This window comes from Pleurodeles waltl, chromosome 4_1, assembly GCF_031143425.1.
Source record: "Pleurodeles waltl isolate 20211129_DDA chromosome 4_1, aPleWal1.hap1.20221129, whole genome shotgun sequence".
NCBI classification, from domain to species: Eukaryota; Metazoa; Chordata; class Amphibia; order Caudata; family Salamandridae; genus Pleurodeles; species Pleurodeles waltl.
In genome coordinates this window covers 241,860,397-241,887,240 of record NC_090442.1, presented here as the reverse complement: position 1 = coordinate 241,887,240, position 26,844 = coordinate 241,860,397, and the positions used below count along the sequence as shown (strand labels likewise).

At 43.4% G+C, this 26,844-nt stretch overlaps 1 protein-coding gene across 6 annotated transcripts in view; it reads right to left on the bottom strand.

Moving 5' to 3' along the window:
* Nucleotides 1-26,844, bottom strand: part of DNM1L (dynamin 1 like) — a 473,848-nt gene that overhangs the window by 390,549 nt on the left and 56,455 nt on the right. For all 6 annotated transcript variants that reach the window (XM_069228228.1, XM_069228229.1, XM_069228230.1 and 3 more), the window contains exon 2: nt 7,916-8,063. In XM_069228228.1, coding sequence (XP_069084329.1) covers nt 7,916-8,063 — 148 coding nt within the window. The remainder of the gene's footprint in view (nt 1-7,915; nt 8,064-26,844) is intronic.

The following is a 26,844-nucleotide window of genomic DNA, read 5'->3' as shown; positions in this document are numbered from 1 at the left end:
AAGAGGACAGGTCTTGAACCATTTGATGCAGCACTACCTACCCAGTGCGGGGGTCGAACACTGGCTGACACTGGGGAAGTACTTAAAGGCTCCTCTGGAGATTTGCACATCAGGCTGCTCTGGAAGAGCTTCCCGAGCAGCTGCACCGTGACTTTTTTTTTTTTTTTACTGCAAGGACGATGGGCACACAGGGCACTGACGTCATTGCAGTAAAAGTAAAACGAGACAATGGCTTTCACTGAATCAGTGCTAGGGGGCATATCTCAGCCCTCCATGAACTGATTCTAACAGGAGAGGTATCGTTTGGAAAGGGGAGAATCTCCCCTTTCCAATCGTACCTCTGCCCAGTGGATCCCCAATTGGGGATTGCCACAGGAGAGCGATACCCAACCAACGATCCAGCCACTAAAACACCAGGGATAGGGGAAGGAGCCCCTTAGGACAAGTGCTTGTGCTTCCCCTTGTTTTTAGATTTAAGTCTTTCTGCCCACCCAGGTGGTAGATGGGGGGCAATTACCACTGATCTGCCCACCACAGAGGGAGAGGGTAGAATGCCCACCAGACGCCAGGGCTTTTTTTTTTTTAACAATAAAAAATATGTCATGGAGGAGGGGTGCCCACCATTAGAAAGCCCACTAGAAGCTAGGTTTTTTTTTAAATATAAGGGTGGGGGCTGCCTAGAATGGTCAAGGCTATGCACCCACCTCAAACAAGTGGTGAGACCGTTTTTCTGCCCAACTCCCCTCTATTGCCCACCTGGGTAACAGATGGAGTAATTAACCCCGATCTGACCCCCTCCCTGGGAGTGAGGGTGGCAGAAAGCCCACTAGATGGCAGGAAAATATTTTAAAAAATAAAATAGGGTTGGGGGCTGCCCAACATTGGCATGACCATGCTCCCATCCCAACTCAATGGGTCAACAGTGTTTCTGCCCTTGCCCCATCCCCTTGGGGTCAGACTGGGGGTATTTATTTCGAAAGGGGCAACAGTCTTTCTGCCACCCTGGGGAGTAGATGGGGGTAATTATCCTCGATCTGCCACTGGGGGTGCCTAGGGGCCAGATGGGGGTAATTAACCCCGATCTGACCCCGAGGGGGGACAAAAAGCCCACTGTATGACAGCAATACACAATATTAATACAATAATGGGGTGGGTCTAACCCAGCCTAACAGCAAGCCCCCACCCTTACCCCTAAAACCTCAACAGTCTTTCTCCTTCCACACAAACTAAAGCATCCCATACCTATGGCTTTTGCTAGGTTTCCCCAGGTGCCCACTGGGTTAAGGCCCAAAGTTCACAGCTACTCAATTTGCAAAAAAGGAGTCAGTTTTGATGGAAAAAACCCTATAACCATATTGTGCTTTTGACAGTTTTCTGTCGCATGCACTAGACCTACCCACACAACTAAGGTACTTTTTATCTTTTTTTTTTTCTTAGAAGACATGTGGGATCATAGCATAGTAGGATATCTGTTATTACCAACTGAATTTCACTGTATTTGTGCTTTCCAAATGGAAGCCAATGTGTAAGAAAGAAGACTTTTTGAAAAACACCCTCATATGCTTGTAAGGGTACCCACAAATTTAGCGGTGTACAAATAACTACTGCACCGAAAACTCTATCTTGTGCCCATTTCAGAAATACATAGGCTACCTTGATACCTATTTTTCACTTTGCACAGTTGTAAGAATTGGTCTATACTCTGTACAGAATGAAAAACCATTGTACAGTGCAACTCAGTTGGTGACTCTGGGTAACTCGGGTTCTTGGACAGCCTACAAACCCTATATATCCCACACAACCAAAAGGTTCTAGCAAACGTAATGGTAAATTGCTATTGTAAATCAGCCATCGTGACAAAATCTTACAGATTAAAACATTGTCCCAAATGGCTGTTTTTCCTATTCATTTTAAACAATTATTTATTTCAACAGTTAGTTTCTTTCTGAAAACCTTGATAGATCTACAAATAACCCCTTGCTGAGTTCGGAGCGTTGCTTACTTTTCAGAAATCTATAGCATTCCTGGATCACCCATTGGTTTCACATTAGTTTTCTGCTTTCATCTCTTAAAGCATGCCTCACCACTTGAGGCCCTCTTCGTCTTTTTAAGTTGTCTTTGTCAAGGAATGTGACATTTTCAAACCAATGGCAGAGTGCGGTGAGGGGAGGCAGAATACACAAAATTGTTAGCATCACTGACTGCCTAACTCCTCTCACATGAGGGATACAGAGAAGAGGGAGGGCATTAGGACTAAACCATCTTGTCAGAATGATCTCTACAATGGTGCACTACAAGGTAGATGATACAGATGTTCAGTGGAACAATAACAAGTATTTTTCAGACCGAAAAAAAATACGATTTTGGAGGATTGAAATCCTGGGGTATTCTGAGATCCTTCTCTCATGAGCAGGACAAAAATGGCTCTGGGAGGCAATTGATCATTTAATGCTAGTGGGAAAAGGGTGCATTCCAGATTCTTAAAGAAACAGGCTCCTTCTCTACTGCGACGTAAGCCTATTTGGCTGCATTTTCATCCTTATGTACATATTGTTAAAGCTGCAATGCAGACATATTTAACCTAGACAATAAGTTTGTATGCACATTCCGAAAAAAATTATGCCTCTGAAAGACTTACAATATGTGTTTCCATTGTTGCATTAATGGACAAAAACATTATTTACTGCTGTTTCCATGGAAGATAACCCTGCAAGAAAAGGTGTTCCGGGGTCCACATAATGCAATGGAGAATATTCAAACATTTATGACTATCAATGAAGATCCTGCAATGCGAAAGACTTATTGAATATTGCAATTTGTTCATCAAATAGATATTGCTACCTTCAAATTACTCTCCTTTTGGACAGATACCATGGTAAAATGCATCACATATGGTAAGACTGACGAATCATCACCACAAACTCCTGGAGTTCTAAGCAAGCCAAATGGTCATTCCTTCGTACTTCTCAGTCCAAGCAGTAATGCTCAGTGAATGTATGAATCAATGCTGAAGTTGCTGCACAGGTGAGGAATCTGCAAGTAGAAGTCTCCACCAGTATGGGCAGCTATCGTCATGTAATAATTAGCTGCACATTGACACATTTTAATCTGAAAAGGAGAGTACTGGCCCTTTGCATCAGTTGTGCAATACATTTAATGTGGCAGTAAGGTCGCTTCTTAGTAGCAAACAGGTACTATTGATTATTGAATCCTTGCCGTTCTTAAATTTCTTTTTGGCACCAAAGTAGGCCCTCTCTGCTTGCTTTGAAACAACCTAAAATCCTTCGTTTATACATGCATCTAGCAGACAAAGGTAAAAATACGGGACCTGACGTATCATTGTTTTTTTCCAACATTTTGTGTTCATGGGGAATGCATCAGTACATATGGGCCTGGGTGCTGCATGACATGCGGAAAATGCAAAAACAACAAGTTTATGGATGGATTGCTTGAATTAATCTGAGCCACTGTCAATCGCTCAGGGCCACATCCCAAACATTGTTCTCTTTGGGCATGTCATGCGGAGGCATCACTTAGTTGTAAAGGTAACGCAGAAGCTAAGACCTGGATCTTCCAGCTCCACGTTTCAAAACCTATATTCCCTTTCCTCTTACAGAAAAATAAGGCATTGTAGTGGGTACAGAAATTAATTTGTGACTGAACTACTGCAATGCAGTCCACTGGAGCTTACCCAAGTCTTTGACAGCAAAACTTCAAAGCAAAAACAAATGTGTAGGAGTTGTCGATAAAATGCATTTGACTACCTGTGAATCAGGGATCATAACTTAGAAGTTATTACTTTTGAATTCCTAACACAACAAGCCCAAGTCTATTTTTCAGATATGAACAACCACTAGCTACCAAGCTGGGACTTACGCAGCAAAGAGAAAGCTCTCCTGAGGGTTCCGAAATTCAAGTCCTCTACATGGGAAAGTTACTTTCCCTCTCTGCTGGGACCATTTAAAGGAATTCTCTACCTGCTGAGATCACTAAGTGCACTGACAGCACTAGCACCATGTGACTTCCATAGTAGTGTGTCCTTTCAACAGTTCTTTTCAAAGTTATGTTGGTGGGGAGAGGGGTTTGAAGAGTACTAATCTTAGATTGCCAAAATTCCCACTCACCGGTTCTTACTGTCAAGTGTTCACATTTACAGTCCTCTTTCCAGTTGTGATCCTTTACCTTTTTAACTTCTTTAGCTTTAGATTGCCCACTTCTTTGTTTCAAGCTTTTAAAATCTACTGCGAACAAAGCTCACATTAAAATTTGCTCCCCCACATTTATTTATGGGGGTCAGTGTTAAGAAGATTCTGCAGTACCCATTAGTGAGGTTTTAAACCAGAGTCAGAAATTAGGTATGTAACTGGATACTGCCACACAAAAGAATACGGTAACTCTGCAGTATTTTCCATACCTAGAGGTGTGGGAGATTAATGTCAAATAGAATTCCGTGTTGGCTCAACCAAATCTGCAGTGAAAATGATCACTGAAATATTTTACGAATATCAAGTCCAGGGTTTAACTCTTTAGTTGGAAAAAGCAATCATCTGTAGTCCCGAACAGTTAAGATGAATTATGGTAGCCAGATCAATTAGAATATTTAAGTGTCCAAGCAGCAACACTTGTTGAACTTACATAAGTTTACTGTTAAAAATGCTGCCTAGAAAGTAAGCTTTTAATGCTAGCGTATGGTAAAGAGGGCACATTAGTGAGGCATTTCTTACGTGCGCTCAAAGTCGAGGCGAATAGCTCATTTGAGACATCTTAAGGCTTCAGTGCAGGTTAGATGGCCCACTGTGCATTTGGCTGAAAGAATCATACTCTGGGTATTTCAGATACAAATGTTGTAACTACTGACAGCTAACTCTGAGAGCTGCTTCGAACACTGACAACATTCCCAGAAAACACACATTGCAAAATCTTTGCTTTTTGAAATCTTGTACCTCCAAGTGCATAACGGCTCTACTGTGAAATGCTCTAATCCCACTGTTCGCGTGCTCTTCAGGGGTTTATAGGTGAGACAGGAAACTTTAAACTGCACTGAGGCAGGTAATGTTGTGATGCATTTTAAATTACGTTCCCAAGAGTTCCAAGGCAACGGCTTGGGTGGTGGGGGCACCTATAAAGAAATCCTACAATTAAGCTTGGCTAGCACAAGGTACTGAACAAAATCTAATGTCACATGGTGGAATTAATGTTTTAATCGCCTATGATGTACGGTCTTTGGTCCAATGCATTTATTTAGAATATTGAGCAGCTTTGGTCAACCTAATAACATGCTACTATTTATCTGAAGTGAATGTTTTACACTAATTTGGTATCAAACACTGGATTTTTTTCCATTCAGTGTAATGTCTTCCTATATAATTCCTTAGTCAGATTTGTGTAGGGTGTGGAAGCGTTTTTGGGGGACATTTAAATAAGCCAGGTGCAGGAACCTGTCTTGTCAACAGTAACTGATTATTACGGAATATTTGTTGCAAATTTTGAGGGGCTGAATTCAGAAGAGTACGATTGCAATGATCAAAGCTTCTTTTTCATGTGTGGAGAAGGAGCTACTGAACTGTAAATATCCTTAAATGTCAATTTTTTTCTAATTTCTTTTACACTTAAATATCAATACCTTTCACCTCAATACAGGTTGAGGAAATGAAATTCGTTAGTTGATGAACATAACAGGAATTCTTTTGAAAGGATAATGCAGACTGAAACCGAACACAAATGTAGAAGTAAAATGGAGATACTGCACTTAAATGTCTCAAAGTGAAATACTGCACTGACCAGAACTGTTTTTGCGTTTAGATTGTTGTATCACAACTCAACAAACACCGTCCCAGAAGGAGTGTGTGAAACAATCGAGATCACCTAAGTTTATTTTCAAAAGGTAAGTGCAAAACTGCTTAACAGGCATTAAGAAGTGTGCCGCAACCTTCATACCCATAAGTAAGAATTAAGTAACTGGCCCAAGATCCTCCAGTAGCAACAGCTGGTGCAAAATGTTTATTTTATTCCCCACCGGTTATGGTGAAGAGCGTTGCAGATGACCACTACTGCAGGATGTTGAACTGACGATTATTTCACAAAATATGAATGAAGAAAAACTGCAAAAAAGTGAACATAAATGCAATAAAGAGAAATCAACTAGCTATCAAAAGGTTTAAACGACATCATACAAAAAAATGTGTGTTTTATTTTGACCTATAACTGACTGGTAGCTGCAATCAAACATTAGCTCTACTTTTATGAAATGCTGACCTAGCAATCTTATGCTCAAGCACACCCACTCTCTCAGACATTTTAGGTTGCTTGATCCATTCACGTGATTCTTTCAGACCATTCAGTGAGACAAATATAGCCAACCTGGTACAACAGGACTCAACCCAATAGTCTTAGTTTTTGCTTTCAGTTACACTTTCGGGGCATCCCAGGCTGTCATTACGCTGAGAGGATAATTTTCCTTTCTAACATCACTTCAGGAATATTTGCAGAAAATATAATTGTAACCAATAATCCTAGGATTTGAGTTAAGATAATTATTTGGGAGTCACAAGGCAGATGAAGTATGAAGCATAATCTAAGGTCCGTCCTATGTGGTAAGTATATGGGATTTATTTTCTACCTGCCATACCAGATATTCAGAGTATGGGCCAGATGGGAAATCTCCTGTTTTCAGAATAAACCAGCAAGCTGCTGCTTGGTAGGAGACATGCTGCAGTGACTGATCTTAAGTGCCACAGGTTCTAATTAGACAATTCAAACTTGTTAATGGACATTAGAGTTGGTTTTCCATGTGTCGAGCATCAGCTCAACTGTGACTAGCCACCATTATGAGAGGGTTAATACCAATAATCTCTCATCATATTCTCTCGTCAGTATCCTTCTTGCAGCTATATTTCTGCACTCTTCCCATCAATTGCCCTCTTCTTGGAAGTAGTTTGATTTGTATTTATTTTTAAAGAAGGGACAATGGGTAACCTGCTCCTAAGCCCTATCTTGCTTCCTTAGGATCAGGTGACACAAAACACTAAATAATAAAATTGATTTACTTTTAGGGAAAGACGTGTAGGAACACAGACCACAGGGAACGGATGAGTAAGTAGGATTTTTAAAGCTGAACCTTAAACATGTTTATGATTGTTTGTCCCAAATGTCAGCACAAGTCGGTATTTTAATGCTTGCTTAGGTTGTTAATCTGCATAGTGGGACTGTGGGAACCCGCATGTATTACCAAAAACAAACTGCAATAACTCTAGAACACTTCAGAACTGTAGTTAAACAGCATTGTCTTCCTTGTGTAGACTGAACAAATTCTATCAGGAAGTAAACTTCACAGGGATATTTTCTTACATTTGCAGGATATGTTCGACTCCAGCAGCCACGTTAACAGTGTTTGCAAATAATTGATTTGCTCCAATGACGTCACCTGTAGTGGCTGCTAATGGAAGTTTGCATGTTTTAAATGCTTCTGTAATGGACTATCATGTTGTACAATACAGATATATGGTTAAACACTGAAAGTGCCCAGACATTCTGGGCTAACAAAGAAAAAGTAGTTTTAAATTTTATTCTGTGTACTGTGGGGTAAACAGTAGCAACAACAGCGTAGTTTGCATCAAATAAAGCAGCATGTGTTCAGCAGTGCCTCGTCCTTTTAGAAAAGGATGTAGCGTTGCGAGGCTGAAATACAAAGAACTTCTTAGCCCTTTTGAATCATGTTACAGCAAGAAGAGCATTTTTCAAAGAAATAGGATTCAATAAGCTAGAAGACAAAAAGGACACTTGGAAGCTTCGCTAGTAAGGCTGAAGGGAAATGGGTCATTTTTTTAGTATACTTTAATTTACATACATCACATACAGCAGAAAGACGCTACGTAAACGTTCAAGAGGGACAGGAGTATTAAGTATTCATACATACCATTATCATCTGTGACCGGTTTCCGTCTATCCTCCGGGGAGACATGCACCAGCTGCAGGACGAGAGGTCTCCTGGTTACTATTCCAGTGCCCCTGGGAAGCAAGTCTCTGCCAACAAGGCTTTCTAACACCGAGCTCTTTCCACTGCTCTGAAAGACAAATGTTGTCATCTTAAGCTACTCTTCACCCGTCCATAAATAGCATAAAATTAAATTAAATCTCTCCATGCATGACAAAGAAACGGCAAAATCAGAATGGACTTTGTAACCATAAGGCACACTTTGCGTGGGTTTAGATAAACCAATTAAACAACTCAGTTTGCAAGAAACCCTGGAAAGGTTCAATATCCAAAAAGACATCCGCCGATTGATCAGAGCCAGTCAAGGTTCAGAACATTTCTTTACAGCTGACAAAATACAACTAACCAGGACCGAAAGTAATAATTGGAATTGATAAAGCGTCAAAGTTTTTTTCCACAGAGTATCAAGCTACTCCTGGCCCCCAAAGTGGATTAGTGGTGGATTAGCATAGAGAAACGTAAGTAGACATGTGAGTCGGTTAGTTGGATTTAATAGAATAAAGGTGGGCTAGAGGAGGGAAGGTATAGAAAGTGCTATTTGGGAGATCATAGTAGTAAAATGAGATCTGGAATAAGTCAAAAGAGGACTAGAGGAGGGAAAAGTCTACAAAGGGTCATTAGGGAGATCACAGTAGTACAATGATGTTTGGAATGAGTCAGAGTGGAGGCGCTGGACATATTGAGAGAGAGGTATAGGAGGAGATAAGGAGAAAAGTAGAGCAATGCAGAGAGTTTAAGATCTTTTTTATTATTTCTATAGTAGGAGTAAAGTAATATATCTAGAGATACATACCTACATAAAAAAGGTATACATGCATATAAAAATAATAGTCTTATTATATAAAGTTCCAAATATAAATTTATGAATAGATTGTTAGACACACAGACTTTCTAGTGTTGCTATACATAAAGTTGAATAATTTGTGTATTTGTATTTTTGGAAGGGGTTTTATGTATTTGTTTATTTAATGATATTTATGTTTTTATTTTATATTTTCCCCAATATTTCAAAAGTGAAGCACAGATAGCTAGACAGCTAGACTGACAGACAGATAGAAATAAATATACTTTGGCACCTTTTCAGACAGAAATCAGTGTAGGTTTTCCTGCTGATGATTTTTCACATCGTCAGAAAACAGTGCTCCTCATCAAATCACCATATTTTGTTTTTTTGCAAATTTGATATTTTTGTCTACATACTGATTCAAAAAAGTGGTATGTGGTGTAATTAAATAATTCCATATCGTTTGATAAAGAAGTTCCAATTCAAAAATAAAAATACAAAACGAGAGAGAGAGAGCGAGAGAGAGAGAGAGAGAGAGAACGTAAACACAGCTATCTCTTCCCCCCTCGCCCATCCCACCTCAAGATGGTGATCCCTCTAAACCTCTCAGCTGAAATATCTAGTTTACAAAACAAACGTCTCCTCTGTATAACTATCAACCATCAGACTAACTGGTAAAGTGGGAAAATCACCTTTGTCTTCTTGTGAAGCACGCAAACGGGTGAGGGATCGATCTGAAGCCTATAGGCTTTTTTTTTTTTAGTAGTATACATGGAAAGAAAAGGGGAGGGAAAATATGATTTAGGTCTCACACTTGGTTGTCTGTGTGCACAAGGAAAGACTACAACAGGGAGAAAAGAAGAAGAAAAAAAAAAAAAAAAACACTATACACTTCCATTTCAGGAATGAGCTACTTATGTTCTGAACCAGATTTACAGAGCCAGCTTAAATCTCTTCCTAGCTATTCAGCCCTTTAGACAGACATTCACTGTGGCTATCATGGGGCTGCAGTGAATGAGATCCATTCCCATTGACAAATATCCAGCCACGCGTCCCGGAGCCTGTGCCTATTAAATGAATTGTTTCATCAAGGGTAGATGCTAGTTGTCCAAAGACAACAAATCTCGAGGTATATAGTGGAGCAGCTATGACCGAGGTATCACTGCTTTGCAAGTTGCCATCATCCCTTGTACCTAGAAATACTTTTGACACACAGATCCTCAAATAAGCAAGACAATGGTGTTTGACATGTGGCACAGTAATGGACTGAAAGAAACTCAGCAGTGAAAGGGAATTAATACGGACTGCTTGAAAAAACAATGTACCTTTCCAAAGATTAGAAGAGAAGCTTAACCGCAAAGAACTAAGTGTGCCAGTTACCTCGGTGGTCCATATGGAATCTCTTGTTCAGTACCAAAAAATAACAACCAGGTAAGAGTGCAACTATACTTCTTAGCTGTGTAACGTCTAACAGCTGCAACACCACCTCTCATGGATGGGTACATGCAGATAGGTATCTTGGAGATAGTCAACAGGCAACAAGAATCCTCCTAGAAGAGTAACTAAATTAATGCCCAGCAACGATCTGATCCTAAAAGAGTGGTGCTTTAGTAATGCAGACCCCCTGTAGAGCAAAACAAAATTGCCTTTTTACATTACATTAGGACAAAAATAGAGAATTACTAACCTTCCATCCCTCTCTTTCCTACGGAGGTAACAATGCAGTGGCTCCTTTTAGCAAAAGAGACTGGTTTCCGTCTTGAACAGGTTTGAATTTAGGAGAATCGGAAACGGAAATGAAGACTGCGCAGGATTCTGACACAAGGAGCAAAGACGATTTAATATCCGTGACAACCAACACTAAGAAACCATTACTTGCAGACCTTTCAAGGCATATTACTAAAAAGTTTTTGGCGGTTAGGACAAGGGTCAATAAAAGATGACGAGCATGGACTAAAAAAAAAAAAAAAAAAAAAAAAAAAAAAAAAACACACACAACAAAAAAACACAACAAAAAAGACAGACATTGCGTGTCTTGCAGTATTGGAAATTTTGCAGAAATCAAAACTTCCATTAGCTGCAACTCAGGAAAGTCCAAGCCTCCAAAGAGTCATTTCAAATGAAATCCTATTATCTTAGCTGTCAAAGGCACACATTAGTGACAAGAAAATGGAACCCTGAACCTTTCAAATAAGCAGTTTATCTAGACTACGGGCAATAAACGAGAATTACTTATTAAGAAACGCTTGAATAAGCGGATTGCGCAAACAAATACAAAAATATATTTCAGTAATAAGTGCCATATGAGACAAATTATACAATTCATTTCTAATAAAACAAGTATTAAAATATAAATGAGGAATAGGTTTGAATACCATTAATGCGGAATATTTAATTATAAAAAATACTGAATAATTATGAAAAATACAGTAAATCATCTAGTGGGACCCAAATCTTACATGTGAACGAAAGAAAACGCCATTAACGATATGGTGAAAATTTGAAAGGTGGTGCACTAATACGCCTGGCTTTAGACTCATTGAGGGGCAGGATTTCAAGTCCATGAGTGTCCTGTTCCCTTAAGCGCTCTTGTCCGCGCCCTGCTGAGCATGCCTGTTTCCATGGAATGAAACACCCTCGACCTTTGCCTGGCATCCAGCAGAGAGTTTTTTCCCCCCCTGCATGGTGGGCAAGTAAGTACCTATGGAGAGGTTACATATATCGAATAAAAACCCCACCAACTTAGTCATGTGCTATGCCACTGAAGAGCTGGTGAACAAATACAGTAAGCTGTCTGATCGAGAGCAATGAAAATGTAAGTGGTGAAAGAAAATCCATTCCCATGCCAAGTGGCAAAATGTAGTTGCTAAGAAACAAGGCAAGCATCTAAACAAAAACAACTCAGGCGAGAACTGAGAAAGTACTGGGGGGGGGAGGGGGGAACCTTCCACCCAGCACGTGGACAGGCTGAGGATTAGATCGCGGGGCTTGGAAGGAGAATCAAAAAATGATAAATACGGAAACAACATTTTAATAAAAAAAGAAAAGTCTCAACAAGGACGAAATGTTGCCTCAAATAGCAGCCCATGAGCTACAGAAAAACGTAGATTTGCCTCAACACATCCGAGTGCTTGCAGCTAGTATGAGATTACAGTTAAGTAAAACATTTTCCCAAGAAACAAGAACGCAAAAATCTGATGCACTATTTACTCTTCTAATTCCTGTTCCGTCAAACTGTATTAAAGCGACGGCGAGGGGGAAGGTGAGAAGAGAAGCAAATTTTAATATAACATGGCGATCGGGAGCAATGTCATGACGCAGCGCGCTGACAAAACTTCTGATCGTCCACCTACGAGCTGCTTTTCCAGGAATTTATTTTCTATCACTATGAGGTCTGCCAGCGAATATTCACATTGAAAAGAACAACCTTTCTCTCAACTCCACCCGGGCACTCCATGGGAGACAACTAATGTGTCATCTCATTTTTAGTGGCTGAATTTAAGTACATATCTGCCTCGATGTCCCTTTTGCTTACTGCGCTTGCCTCGTCCATGCTTGTCAGACCCAATAGCCTTAGGTGTCCAGGCCTAAGCAAAGTAGGGACAGGCAAACTACGAAAAAATACTTTATTTTTGAGTGCAGGGGAGGAAAAGGGAAGAAATCGGTTACGTGCTTCTACGCAGCTCACACATCACCCTCGCAAAGCTGCCTTCGAGGGTACACACTTCTCAAAGTTACCTCACTTAATCTTCCTCTGGTGTCACCACAGAGCACGAAGTTTGATCAGGCTCCCAAGAAGCACAGCCATCTTGGAACTTGAACAGCTCAAAATTCTCTTCATCGAAAATGAAGTGCAGACGCTGACTATTCTTTTGAGGAGCTAGACGCAGAGCTTTAATTCCAAGTAGAAAAGAATGACGCACTTCACTGAAAAAGTTAAACATACAACCTCCGTCTTGCAGAAAGGATGGAGTCGAATCACTGACAAAGTGGAACAAAAGGACTCCAGAAAAAATAAGAGGAGTGTGTATTTCTAGTTTAACAGCTGAAGACCAAGAACTGTAGCTGTGAAAACTGGTTTCAGTCAGTCCATATACATGAGTTCGAACGCAACTTGCTTTTCGATAGCCAGCACATTAGTTTACCTGATATCCTGGAATTATTAGATTTCATTAACAGTTCTGTGCAGCTAGGGTTTAGATGGACACTATATAGATTTTTTTCAAATAAAGAGGACTCAAATAACTACAGTGAAGAAAAAAAGAAACCGAGGGTAGGTCTAAATCTTCTAAACGAGAACCAGGGGCAATATAAGCCTCACCAAACAGCGGTTCATGGTAGACGTATTTATTATGATATGCTTCCTTAATCCGGGGATGCAAATTCCATCTACTGTTAAACAAATTAACCTTCTTACTGTAAAGAATTCAGAATCAATGTGTCTGCAAAGAACGACCAAAGGTAAAAGTAACTCATTATATTTTATTTGCATAAAAGGTTAAGTAACAACTGATAATGTAATCAAACAGTGATCACACAATTACTCAAGAGGATGCTGGAGAGCCGTAATTAAGTCAGGGCTCGAAAAACCCACTCGATCACAGATCAGGTCGAGCTATTTTTAGGTACGAGCGCAAAGCGCTCCATTCAACGCTGTACTCTCTTTGGGCTTCTAACCACGCCCATGTCACATCAGTCACTTTCATTGGTTCATGGGCTTGCCTTTTAAAATCCGTTGCTTTCATTTGTGAAAGGCATGCATATGTCATACCTTTTCTGGTGTTTAGCCCACCTACACAGCACCAGTAAACCACTGAAACCATTCGAGGCTCGATGTTTTCAGCATGGTTTCCCTACTACATTTTATTTTTATTTCCCAAGTAGTGTGATCGCGCTGGGGTTTACATAGCGCAGTCGTGCTCGGTTTTCCCGTTTTTAATTTCAGCGTGATCGCGCTGCATTTTACGTAGCGCGATCGCGCTGTGTTTTTTTTGTCTTGTAATTTGTGTGGCACGAAACGTCCAGTTAGGAGTTTACAATGCTAATAGCTCTAACTCGAGCAAATGCGAAACCCTTTGCATTGCAAATGCTTGTTAATACTTACTTCTCCTTTCTGGCGAGTTGACACTGAACAGGTGTTCTGTTCAGTTGAAAAGTGGAGGGGCAATAAAAGATGCCTTTAAATCTTTTTCTTATGTCACATTTGCTCTGTGTTCACAGACAGAGGTCAAACTTCAGTTTTTCCTACAATTAATTTTCCTTCTGACTGCAGAGTTCCAGGACTTTGTAAGGTGAACTGTGTGACCTGCTGCTTAGAATGTAAAATAAAAGGATATAGGGTGTCAGATTTTTCCTAACACACAACATTTGAATGACTAAGTCAACCGTGCAAACATTTCAAAATATATTTCAGTAGTTGTGAAAGCCCTTTTTTTATATTTCTGTGTAATGAAAAAATATTTTAATAGGGATGAAAACAAATGAGAATACTTTACATGTTGATATGCAAAGGATATGTTTTCTGAAACCCATTTTTTCACAGTTTGTTAATACACCATATAGTTTTCTCAGTAAAACTGCAAGTTAGTGGAGAGGTTTTTGGACATTTCTGGAAAAGTTAATGTGTGTAAATGACAATATAAGACCACATCATGGTTCAGTAATATATTTAATAAAACTAAGGTCCTCATTATGACATTAGTGGTAAATCCCACTTACCACCACGCTGACTGCCGCCAGCTTACTGCCACTGCGGCAGATATCCGTTCACCGTATTATGACACACACACACACACCAATCCGTCACTATTCAGCCACATACACAATTCCACCACACCCAAGGTCAGTGATAAACTGGCGGTATCCAAACCCACACCGTTACGCCAACAGAACAACGCCCATCACATTATGACCCACAAATCACCACAGCGGACATTCACTGGCGGTACATACCACCGCGCTCAAAATGGACACCCACAAGCAAAACACCACCACATTGGACAATTCAAACACACCTCTGACATCCATACACACACCAACACCACTATAAAATACACATCCACATTACCCACAACCCTTTACGAATACAAACCATTGGCACGAGACAGACTCCAAGACCACAGACAATACCAGAGCCACAGACAATACCAGAGCCACACACTACCTACACACCACCCACGCACCCAATATCACACACCCCAACACATTACCCTACACACCCTCATCTACAGACCTCACAACACCCATGGCACCACAAAGACACCCCCAATTCACAGAGCAGGAGCTAAGGGTCATGGTGGTGGAAATCATCAGGGCAGAACCACAGCTACTTGGAGCACAGGTGCAACAGATATTGATAGCTAGGAAGATGGAACTATGATGGAGAATGGTGGACAGGGTCAACGCCGTTGGACAACACCCAAGAACTAGGGATGACATCAGGAAGAGGTGGAACGACCTATGGGGGAAGGTAGGTTCCATTGCAGCAAGACACCAGCTCGCTATACAGAGGATTGGCGGTGTACCCTACCTCCTCTCCCACAACTAACAGCGTGGGAGGAGCAAGTCTTGGCAATCCTGCATCCTGAGGGCCTGGCCAGAGAAGGAGGAGGACTGGACTCTGGTAAGTCAACTCTCTACTATCATCACCCCCCTACTTGCAAGCCATCACATACCCCCATCCTCATCACTCCACCACCTCCCACACACCCCAACATCACATCTCATTCATCACAATGCCAAGCCCTGCATGCCATACCAATGCATGGACACCACTCACAGCACCGCATGGACACCTATCACTAAAGCATGCACACTAGAGAGAATCAACTATCCCACCACATACCAACTTACACAACTGAAAGCTGCCAGGGCAAATACAACCAAAGAGGGCAAGCCACAGATGCACAATATGCCAGTCACAGAACCATAACACATCACTTACATCCCCACAGGTACCCCAGCCAATGTCACCGGAGAGGAGGGGCCAGCAATATCCAGTCCCCCAACTAAAGAGGCCCACAGGGATGACAGCAACTCTGGTCTACAGGATCTGGATGACCAACCAGGCCCATCAGGGACCTCTGGACAGTCGGTTACCCAGGCCCAGTCACACACCACCACAGCACCCACCCAGCGCACCCACACCTCTTGCCCCCAAGACAATCAGGGACCTGGGGTCAGTGGGCACACGGTTCAGGGGACAGAGGCACAAGCCAACAGGGAAACTGGGAGGACTGCTGTGTGCCAGGGGGAGGGAAGACACAGGGAACAGGATCGCCAGGAGGCACTTGCAGAGATCTTGGGCGTATATCAACATTCCCAGGACACGATGGGCCAGATCCTGGACAATGTGCAGTAGAACAGGCGGCTGCAGGAGGTACCAGGGGGATCAGGGTGGACTTGCAGGCCATCAACACCACCCTGGTCTCCATAGCAGGGGTGCTGGCAGACATGGCCAATATTATGAGGGAGGCAATCACACAACAGCGGGCCCCTGCCACTAGCCAGACATCTGAACTGCCTTCCACCTCCGCTAGTGGACAGGAGGCCCTGCCATAGTACCAACAGGCCACCAGCACCCCTCCCCTGCAGAAGGTGAACCACCCCGCAAACGTTCCCGGCGATCGAGACAGAAGCCAGAGACACTTGCCAAGACCCCACCAGGAAATGAGACTCTCCTGATTGTCACCCTTGTGTCCCATTCAATCACCCTGTCCACCTTGAACTGCCATTGCTCCCCTTCTTAGGTCCCCTTGGACAATGCACCTGTGCTAAAGAGTGGAACAATACCCTGGACTTTCCTCCATCATCACCCCATTCCATTGCACTTGCCCCTCAATATTTTAGCACTTCAATAAACACTCTTGGATAAAAATGGAGTGTGCAGTTTGTCAAATTTTTCAAGTATGTATTCATTTAACCAGGTGCAAACATTGCAATTCAACTGTACAGAAAATGAGCATAGGTTAATGCCCTGTAGCTGGTTGCAGTGATCACACCAGGAGTATATGTGAGGCACCAACATCTGTCAAATGAATTGCCAAAGGATACAGTAAGTGGGCATAGAAGTGGGAAATAACACCATGCCAGGGCCACAGAAAATCCCCAAAATTTCAGTGAAATGTGAAGTAACACCGTCTTACCTGTCTGTCATTGGAAGTATTGTCTGATGACTGATGTTCTGTTGTCCTCATCCTCTGCCTCCTCATCCTCACTGTCCACAGGGTTCACTGCTCCCACACGGGCATCTCCAGCCTCCTCCTCTTGCAGAAAAGGCACATGGCGTCTCAGGGCAGGGTTGTGCAACATGCAGCATGCCACTATTATCTGGCAGACCGTGGGTGATTAGCACAGGGATCCAACTGTTAGATGGAGGCACCTGAACCTGGACTTCAGGAGGCCTAAAGGTACATTCTATAATCCTTCGGGTTCACCCATGTGCCTCATTATAATGTTCTTCTGCCCTTGTCCTGGCATTCCTCAAAGAGGTCAGCAGCCATGAGAGGTTGGCGTAATCAGAGTCACCTGCAATAATGAGGGACAACATTTAGCCACACACCATCCCATATGGCCCACACCATACCCAGACACCCACATATACTGGGTGAGAAGCAGGGCTCACCTATTAGCCACACCCTGTGCCTCTGTAGTTGGCCCTACACATTTGGGATGCTGCTATTCCTCAGGACAAAAGCATCATGCACCGACCCAGGATACTTAGCATTGACGTGGGAGATGTACTGGTCCGCCAAGCACACCACCTCTACATTCATAGAATGGAAACGCTTACGATTTCTGAACACCTGTTTATTTTGACGGGGGTGGGGCGAAGGCAAGTGCAATGTGTTCCATCAGTCGCCCCGATTATGTATGGGATGTGTCCCATTGCATAGAGGTCTGCCTTCACTGTGGCCAAATCTTCAACCTGGGGAAATACAATGTAGCTGCACATGTGTTTAATCAGGGTAGACACCACTCTGGTCAGCACGTCTGAGAACACTGGCTGTGACTTTCCTGCTGCCAAGCCCACTGTCACTTGGAAAGACCCAGTTGCCAGGAAATGGAGCACAAGAGGAGGGGATCCCAGTGGGGTGATGGATAGCATCACCAACTGGCCACACAGCTGTGATTGTGGCCCTGTCAAGTCTATAGGTGAGGATGATGTGCCTGTCCTCCATTGTTGCCAAGTCCACCAGGGGTCTGTACAAGGGGGTATGTCTCCATCTCCTACACATCCGCAGCGGTAGCAGTCTATGGGGCAAAAGAGTGAGGAGCCGGTCACAATCTGAACATTGAGGCTACAACATAACTTTGCATGCTGTTAACTTGTAATGGGTCATTGTGAATTGTCCACTACGTCGAAATTTAACCAGTGATGCAGCAATTATCCAGGGCCTGCCTCCACCCGAAATGGCATCTACCTGTCCTGTGTGGAGGGACAGGTGGAAGTGAGGTAATTCCGCTGACGTTGTGCGCCGTTGCAGGAGGCGGTTGGGAACCGCCATGCAACTCCTCATTGGTTATAATTGGGCCCTATGGGTTACAGTGGCCAATGGTGATCTACGCCAGCGGTGACAATATGCACCACCGCGGACGTGACCGCCATTTTTTATCTGATTCCTCACTTGCTACCTGATCTTCAACAGGAGAGGACCTACAATGCATGTGCTGCTGTGACCTGTGTCTGGAACCTACCATGGCCCCTGTGACTGGAGAAAGGGCCCCAGCCTTCACTTCGGCGGAGTTGGAGAGACTGGTGGATGGGGTCCTACCCCAGTACGGACTGCTGTATGGGCCTCCAGACCAACAGGTGAGTACACTGAGGGCGCGATGCATGGGGCATGAATGCATGGAGTAGTGTGTGAAGGCCTTGTGTAAGGCGGGTGGGTGGATGTCTTCTGGACAGCATATTAGTTGTGTGCTGGGCAATGTGTTTGCAAATGGTGATGTGAAGAGGTATGGTGGGCCATAAGTGTAACAGGCAGAACTGTTTGACTAATACTATTTTCCTGTGTGTATTTTTCCTCTGCAGGCCAGCGCCCATCAAAAGAAGGGTATATGGTGCACCTGAGCCAAGGACGAGCGAACCCTGGGGGTCTACGGCAGGCAGAGCACCCACAGTCGGAAACGGTGGGAGGACCCGAGACGCTGGGCATGGAAGGTGGCGGAGGCCCATCTGGGGATGTCCTCCCAACGAGGAAGGGGTGCCTGTTGAACCCGGACCTCCCTGATGGCCTGAATACTGGCAGTGGCCTATAACAGCAGCCAAAAGGGGGTGAGTACAGTGCCCATCATTATTAATTATGCCTGGTGGGGTGGTATCCGGGTGGTTGATGTGTGTCAGTGGGTGCCCCTAGGTCAGGCCTGACATTGCAGCATAGGTCCCCTGTTGGCTAGGGTTACGAAGGGATAATCCTGCTACCTAGCTCGTAGGCATCCACTACTGGTCAGGGATGCGTGGGTCCCAGGTGTGCTGCATTTGCGTGCCCCTCCCCATACCTTGGTGGCTAGCAAGATCACTGGTAGTGCAATGCATAGTGCATAGGCCTGTTCCCTGTGTGCGACGGTGCTGTGTACGCCAACGGTGGTGTTGGTGCAGCCATTGACCAAGTGCATTCTTTGTCTCTCCCCCCCCCTCTTTGTTTTGTCACCCTGTCCTTATGTGCATTAGCATCATCTGGCGGAGGAGCAGAGGCAACGGAGGGAGCTGCATCACACAGGACCCAGTATGCAGAGTCTACCGATGGTGAGGGCACCAGTGGGATGGAGGGCGAGGGGAGCACCACTGCGGAGATTGGAGGGGACAGTTCCAACACCGATACCTCCTCCGATGGAAGCTCCCTTGTGGTGGCGGACACCTCTGTGACCACCCCAGCTACAGGTAGAGCCGCCACCCTGTACCAGCACCGCCCTCCCAGTAGCCCCTCATCGAGTTCCCCGTGCCCGCTCACCCAGGAGGGTGGGCATCTCCTTCACCCCAGGCACCTCAGGCCCTGCCCCAGTGAGCCCTGCTGCCCTGAATGAGGAGGCTATTGACCTCCCGAGATCCATCTCTGTAGGGCAGTCCACCATTGTGAATGCCATCCAGGGGCTGGCCGTCCAGATGCAACAGACTAATGCATTCCTAGAGGGCATTCACACTGGCTTGGCGGCCCAACACAGAACGCTCCAGGCTCTGGCCTCCTCTCTGCTGGCAGCCATTATCCCAGTTTCCACCCTCCCCCCTCCAACTTCCTCTTCCCAATCCCTTTCTCTTCAACCCCAACCTAACCCAAGCACATAGGCAGATGACACCTCCTACAACCACTCCCTCTTCCTCCACTCCCAAACCTTCTCCCTCTTCCTCTTCCCACTCCAATGTACCTAAAAAAACTGTTCCTATCCACCGCTGACCTCTTCCCTAACCCCTCCCCAGCCCCGCCCCCATCCTGCACATCTGGCCAGGGTGGGAAGAACCCAGCCAAGCACCTCAGCCACCCAGTCCACGGGCCCAGTCATAACCACACCCACTTGTGGTGGAAAAGGATTCAGGGTACATGTCCAGAGGGTGAAGGAGCCCCCACCAGGCAGCCTCCAGGGAGAGGAGGCTGCCCCATCTGCTGGAAGGGCAAGGAGCCTGCCCCAGCTGCTGCCAGGAAGACCAAGGAGCCAGCACCAGCAGGCAGGAAAAGCAAGGGGCCTGGGGCAGGAACTGTGATGGAGCCCCCATCACAAACCATGGTTGTGCAGCCGTCCGAGGTTGCAGGGGATGGGCAGGAGCCTCCCCCCCACCCAGCAGCAGCAGCAGCAGCAGCACCACCACCAGTGAGCAGCCGTCCAAAGTTGCAGGGGATGAGACACCCACTGAAGACACTGTGGACTATCACTCCCCAGGACCAAGCACAGGGCATGTTGCCCCCTCTAGAGCATGTGGGCGAGTCACCCACTTGAGAGACTGTGGTCTTGCACTCCCCAGGACCAAGCACAGGGCATGTGGCCCCCTCCTGAACCAGTGGTCTTGTTCCATCTGCAGGCTGAGGTGTCCCCCCCTTCCCCCTCGAGTGCCTGCCTAGTTCCCAACTGATGCCCCTGCAGTGTTCTCTCCTTGTTGAGGCAGGTGCCATGTGTGGCCTTGGAATTTGGCCTGTGGCCATGTGGACTACGTACATTGTGGACTGGGCTGTGTTCCTTTTTATGTACATATATTATCTAGCTCACTTATTGATCTTGATGTGTTGCTCTCATTACATTCACTTTTTCAAATTAGTTTGGCCTTGCATTTTTCATCAGAGGTACAGGGGAAATATGGTGTGGGTGTGGGTGTGGGTGTGGGTGTGGGTGTGGGTGTGGGTGTGTGTGTGTGTGTGTGTGGCGGGGGGGCCTGTGTGTCACTCTTTTTCCTCCCCCCCTCCCTTGTGTGCTAGGCGGATGTACTTACCGTAGTCTTTGCCGTTGTTGGTGTATGTGGTGGAGCAGCACGCAGAAGATCATGGGGAAGACGTGCAGCTCGGGCTCCATGGCAGTGTGGTTGTTCCCTGTGTCTCCAATGGTGAGTCCTTTCCCTTCTGAGGCCTGTTTCCACCAGGCTTTTGATGTCGTTGGTACCGCCCTGGAAAAAGTGGCGGATCGTCTTGTCATAATTTGGTGGGCGGAACATTGGCTTCCGCCGGGCTGTAGGCGGCTACCGCCGAGGTGCCTATTGTTTCCGCCCTGGCAGTCGGTGTGGTACATTGGCTGTCCATCGGACTGTTGGCGGTATTACTGCCACTTTTACACCAACCGCTAGGGTTGTAATGAGGGCCAGAGTGTTTAAACTGAGAAACACTCCTGCCCTGATGGCAATGTTGTTAGTAAACTCAAAGAAGTCCTAGGTTATGCACGCTAGACCTCATGGGTATGTGGGCTAGATTCTTGTGATGCATTCAGCAAACTTTAGTCTATTTAATCAAACAAAATAAGTTTTTTTGTACTGCAGAAATGCGGAGCTCACATATTTGAAGGTGCAATCATATGTGAGAATTAAGGAAAAGGCGACTGTAAACTATTTGCCTAGGATCACACAATTTAAAACCCGTTTAGGGATCAAGTACATTACAGTTAGGTCGAATAGATTATTTAAGTTACTCAACCTGCAGGTCTAGTAACATTTTAATGATTTTTCGAGTCCTGGAAGTGGCACTCGGTCAGCGGATATTTCAGGGTGGTCCTCTGGCATCCTTGCAGTTACCAGAGCACGCACAGCTGATCTCTCAAAACACCACACTCCTTGATTTATCTCCTGGCTAACACTGGGCATCCTTTAATTTCACATTACCACTGTTGGGAAGCTGTGCCTTGCACTGTGAACTTTTACTAAAGATTCTATACCTTTGGTCCTGGGCCACTGACAGTGCAAGAACCATGGATATACGATGCCCATAATGATTCACCATGGGTCACTTTTATCGCTTCTACCCACCCTAGAGCTTTGGTCCTTATTCTGTGCTGAACTAACAACCACCCACTGCTGATGATGATGATGATGATGATGATGATGATTACCTCACCGTAAAATGGAGGTTGAAGTGCCGTTGACTACAGACAATACATAGGCTCTATTGACCACAATGCTTTTACAATAATAAGGTAAATTTGTTTCATAGTGGATATATTTTGCATCCCCTTCAGTGTATTACCATAAATAAGTATACAGTGAACCTTTTTATGGTCTGGCTTGATAGTGCAGCTGTCGACAGACAATTATGTGAGCAGCACTAGGAAGGGGCTTTGGATCCCGCCATATGTTAGGAGCCAGGATTACAGAGTTTGATTGAGGCAACGTTGTGTGCTTGCACAAAAAAGCTTGCCCTCCACACAGCTGTGATAATTTTGTGTTTATTATCCAGCTGCCTGAGCTTGAATTTTCAGGTGCACACACAATATTTTAATGCTATTGAAGTGTCTTAGCTAAGTAAACAATTGATGGTGTTTTTTCTCAGAGAGCAGCACAGATGGGACGAAGACAGTCATTAACCAACATGGATTTTTAGGTCTGGCTTAACTGTGCAACTGTTAACTTACCTTTCCACCTACACCAAAATTCTTCAACACAAAATTTATCAATGCTCATGCTATTTACTTGTAATGCTTCATAGTATCATAAAACATCCCTTTCAAGTCAGACCTATTAACATTGCTAATGCTTGGTTTGTGATGATATGATGATTTAATTTAAATGCTGCATACGACTATTTGGAAAATATAAAATATATATATATATACACACATACATACACACACACACACATATATATATATACACACACATATATATACACACACACATAGATATATATATACACACACAAACACACACATATACATACATACATACACACACACACTCACATAGACACACACGCAAGACCACTACCACACCTCCTTATTGACCCATGCAGTCACTCACACACCCATACAGTCACTGATAGATCCACTCAGAGACCAGAGAACCACTTGCACACCCACTCAGAGACCCACAAATGCACTCACTACTACATACACACTCATACATCCACGTACGCCCACTCACAGACCTACACAGCCATACAGTAAAATGAGACACACCTGCCTACACAGCCATACAGTCACTGACACACCACTCAGAGACCTAAATAGACACTTCCATACCCACTGATACACCCACACACCACATACTCATAAGTACACTTACAAATCCACACAGCCACTCAGACCCAGAAAACCACTGACACACCCACTCGCACCTATGTAGTCACTCACACACGCAGTCACACATCCATACAGCCACTCACACACCTATACAGACACTTACACACCACTCACAGATCCAGAAATTCAGATAACCACTCGCACACTCATACAGGCACTGACAGCTACTCCCACAAATAGTGAAACAGTTATATAAATTGCAATAGGATATGTCTGTATTAAATGTCTTACTTTTTGTATTGCATGTGTGCTTTTGGTTGCGAATGGATCCGTGGATCAGTTGCAGATTCACCTGCAACATAGCTGGCAGACCCGTAATTTAGCAGAGGATCCGTTTATACACCTATACTCTGACACCTACACAGCCTAACGCACAAACATAACTACTTATGTAGCTACTCACTTGCTTATATTACGTAATGTGAAGTTAAATGTATTGTATATTTGATTTTCAGATATCTACTTGTGTTTAAAGAGGAATATAAAATGAACAGTGAGTTGAAAAAAAAAAAATTATGCTTGTTGACAGCATCCATAAACTGGGCAACAGATGACATTTTTAGTCAAATGGCATTTGCTACAATGAGTGAACAGGTCTTCCAGTTTTGGTGAAAGAGCATGGATGGTAAACATCTGGTCAAGAGGTAAGGGTTCCACAGAAGGTCCTGTTGCTGATGACGATGCACCACCTTCCTTCGCTCTCATTTTGCGATATGTCCTTCCATTTATGGTAACAGTTATTTCCAAACAGAGGATGTGCCACTTGAATACTTCTTTATCATACCTCTTGACAGTTTTTGCTGCATTTATTGCATTGGATGAATTTTAGGAAGAAATTTTATTTCTGGAGGAATGTAGAAATATTTTCAAATGTCTGAGAAATTCTTTGGATGTGGTTAATGTCCTTCGTCCTGCTCTTCCTTTTCTCTTCTATCTTCAACAGAAGACATCTTAACTTTAAAACTCTGTTCTTTTGAAGGAAAGCTAGAAATATGATGGAGCTGTGGTACTGAGTCTGTATCCAGAGAGATGTGATACCCAAATAACTGCTTTAGGGTGTGATTTGCAATGTGAATGAGTGGAGATGGAGTGTATCCAATGAGAAGTTGAGGGTTGGGTTTTCTTGGAATTGGGGCAGACTGGTGGTGGATCTGTGGATCCATAAAATAAATTAAGAAACAAAATCTTGCTGTATTGCATTTAAAGGAAGATTACATAAGTTACCTTATGTTGATTTGTCAATTGTTACTTTGAAAATGTATAATGCGTGTCAATAAAATGTATTTATAAACTTGTGAACATGTACATTATTAAAATGAATGTATGGGTTACATTGTAGTACAATTTATATTTTACAAAACAGCGAAATTCACTAAAGAAAACATATAACAGGGATGTTATAGCTAGGAAATAGAATTTTTAAAAACGTGGAAAATTACTGAAAAAAATTAAAGGTTACAGGTTAAAGTTATATAGTTAGGCTCAGATTTTGCACGCACAAAACAATAGTAACTCAGCAGTCTTCACTATCTGAGCCAAATATGACTTACGCTCCCACAATGCACTGCTTATGACGTCAAATATTACATCACTCATGGCATGGTCAGTGACATCACTGATGACATCTCAAATGACATCACTGATGATGGATTAAGGGATCAAGAGACATGAAAATGCAACGGTCCAGAATTCTTGTTATGCAGGTCCCCAGGTATTTAATACAGACTATCATGCACAACATCTCTCAGTGCACACCAAGTAAGGGTTCCACACACAGCAGAACACCTTCAGTACCTCTCCCCAACTACCCCATACCATAAAGCTGCTTCATCTAAGATACAGGGTTGTGGAATTTAGTAAACTATCTATTTCTTCATGTGACAAGCTGCTTCAGAAATCTACTTGCCCTGTAAGAAAATGTAGGTATGCCTTCGGTGCTATGTAGTGCGGCAACAAATTACGGAAGCAATCTCATTCTATATGAGCTCTGATAATAACTTAGCTGATTATGCTAGGGCTGAAGCTATAGTTGGGCTTGAATACCAGCAATTTCCTTATTTTGTCATCTTTCCGCTAATCTACATACTGCAGCTATAGGTAGCAGTAAGCAATAGTTCCAGGGCTGGAATGCCCTTTCGAGTCTGTGCAAACCTACTAACTTACATGTTTTAAGGGTTTTCAGAAGCTCTCCTCTAATCTTTAGTCATACTGAGAAAGTATGAAAATGCACTCCCGACAAGAACAGAAGTAAAACTTCTTCCAGGGTTGGGGGGGAAAAAAAGCAGTTGGATGGAAAGTGAATTTATAAGCTCTCAACAGATTTTCGCATGAACAAATCTAGACATGCATATTTGCTCATGGTAAAATACAGTTCACAAGTATTTTCTAGATGTACAATTTCCTGGTATACTTGTGCAAATTCTTATGAAATCATGAAATAAGTAAATCTGCACTAATGCAAAGACATCTACCCTGGATGCACTTTTGTGACTTTAAGAATGGGTCCCTAATTAAATCTGGTGTTAACCAAGACCTTTTGTTTTTATTAAACTTCTATCTCGCTCTCTACCCAGGTGTTGGCTGGCTTCACTGTGATGGATAGCAATCTGCTCTTTCACAAGAAGCATATCGGAACACAAAGCAAATTTTGTGCAGTGCTAGAATCACTGTGGCAATGTGTGCTTTTTTAAACAAAAAAATATTTTGGCTTTTTGTCAATGTTTGTTAAAATGTTAAGGGCTGCTCCCACAACAACGTTTAACAAAAGCCATGCCAAAACAAGACATGCAGTGACAAAACCAAAAAAAAAAAACAATATCAGACCAGTTTGTTTTGCCAATGCTTGTTTATTATCATGTTTCCCACAATCTTGTTGAAACTGGTTACACTGATTTTCCATTATGAATATGTTTTGGAAATACTAGAATGCATCAACACATTTTACTACATGATGCTTCAAACAAACAGTACCTAACATTTTACAGTAATTTAGCAAAACATTGTTTTCAGAGATGCATTTTTTGTGAACATTTAGAAAGCAAAGGATCACCAATCTGGCTTTCAAGCTTCTTAAAATATATGCATCTAATCAGAGAGCATTCTGGATGCAGCATTAGATCTAGCCTCATATTATTAAACTTTGCAAAAGTGTGTACACATTTGTTTTTACTGGAACCACTGTCAGTAGTGCAGTCTAAGTTTACAAATTCATTTAGAGCGCTCACCCTAATAATAAAGGCTTTGCATTAGTTAACCAACTCAACTGCAGACAGTTCCCTTCCTTGTAACCTAACAGCCAAAGGGTTTGTGCTGCAGGGTGTTGGGCCTACTTGTCACAAGGACAAAACAAACATGAAAACCT